At 35.6% G+C, this 1579-nt stretch overlaps 1 protein-coding gene across 1 annotated transcript in view; it reads left to right on the forward strand.

Moving 5' to 3' along the window:
* Nucleotides 1-1579, forward strand: part of LOC106877949 (zinc finger protein 93-like) — an 11010-nt gene that overhangs the window by 6566 nt on the left and 2865 nt on the right. The window contains exons 2-3 of the mRNA XM_052977783.1: nt 145-792; nt 1018-1254. Coding sequence (XP_052833743.1) covers nt 145-792; nt 1018-1254 — 885 coding nt within the window. The remainder of the gene's footprint in view (nt 1-144; nt 793-1017; nt 1255-1579) is intronic.

Consider the following 1579-nt stretch of genomic DNA (forward strand, 5'->3'; position numbering starts at 1 on the left):
ATACAGGAGAGAGACCATATCAGTGTGTTATCTGTGGTCAGTCATTCTCTGAAGCAAGTATCTTAACTAAACACAAACACATTCATACAGGAGAGAGGCCATATCATTGTGATTTTTGTGGTAAATCATTCTCTCGAAATGAAGGCTTAACTGCACATAAGCGTATTCATACAGGAGAGAGACCATATCAGTGTGTTATCTGTAGTAAGTCATTCTCTCGAAAGGATTGCTTAAACAAACACAAATACATTCATACAAGAAAGATATTATATCACTGTGATATCTGTGACAAATCATTTTCTGAAAATCATGTCTTCATGAAACACAAGCATATTCATACAGAGAATAAGATATATCGTTGTGATACTTTTGATAAATCATTCTCTCAAAATGAGGATTTGACTGCACACAAGCGCATTCATACTAAGGAGAAACCTTATCAGTGTGTTATCTGTGGTCATTCATTTTATGATGGAAGTACCTTAACTAAACACAAACGTACTCACACTGGAGAGAAGCCATTTCGTTGTGTTATCTGTGGTCGGTCATTCTCTGAAGGAAGTAGTTTGACTAAACACAAACGTATTCATACAGGAGAGAAACCTTATGAGTGTGACATCTGTGATAAGTCATTTTCTCAATCTCATCACTTAACTAGTCACAGACGTATTCATACAGGCAAGAAATCCTACTTTTGTGAAATTTGTGGTAAGTCATTCTCTCAAAATGAAGGCTTAACTGCACATAAGCGTATTCATACAGGAGAGAGACCATATCAGTGTGTTATCTGCGGTCAGTCATTCTCTAAAGGATGTACCTTAACTAAACACAAACGTATTCACACTGGAGAGAAACCTTATCATTGTGGTATCTGTGGTAAATCATTCTCGCATTCTGATCATTTATCTAAACATAAACACATTCATACAGGAGAAAAACCTTTTCAGTGTGATATCTGTAGTAGATCATTCTCTCGAAAGGATCATTTAAATAGACACAAATACATTCATACAAAAGAGAAGTCCTATCACTGTGATATCTGTGATAAATCATTCAATGAAAATCATGTCTTCATGAAGCACAAACATATTCATCCAGGGAATAAGATATATCGCTGTAATACCTGTGATAAATCATTCTCTCATACTGATGATTTGAATGCACACAAGCGCATTCATACTAAGGAGAAATCTTATCAGTGTGTTGTCTGTGGTCAATTATTCTCTGACCGAAGTACTTTAACTAAACACAAACGTATTCACACTGGAGAGAAACCTTATCACTGTGATATCTGTGGTACGTCATTCTCTCGATCTGATCACTTAACTAAACATAAATGCATTCATACAGGAGAGAAACCTTATGAATGTGATTTCTGTGGCAAATCATTCTCTCGAAATGATCACTTAAGTGCACACAAATACATTCATACAAGGGAGAAGCCATATCATTGTGATATCTGTGATAAATCATTCAATGAAAATGAGGTCTTAATGAAACACAAACGTACTCATATAGAGTAGAAGCCATATCACTGTGATATCAGAGGTAAAGCATTCTCTCAAAGTCACCACTTCAC

Source organism: Octopus bimaculoides, chromosome 28, assembly GCF_001194135.2.
Source record: "Octopus bimaculoides isolate UCB-OBI-ISO-001 chromosome 28, ASM119413v2, whole genome shotgun sequence".
In the NCBI taxonomy this organism is placed as follows: domain Eukaryota; kingdom Metazoa; phylum Mollusca; class Cephalopoda; order Octopoda; family Octopodidae; genus Octopus; species Octopus bimaculoides.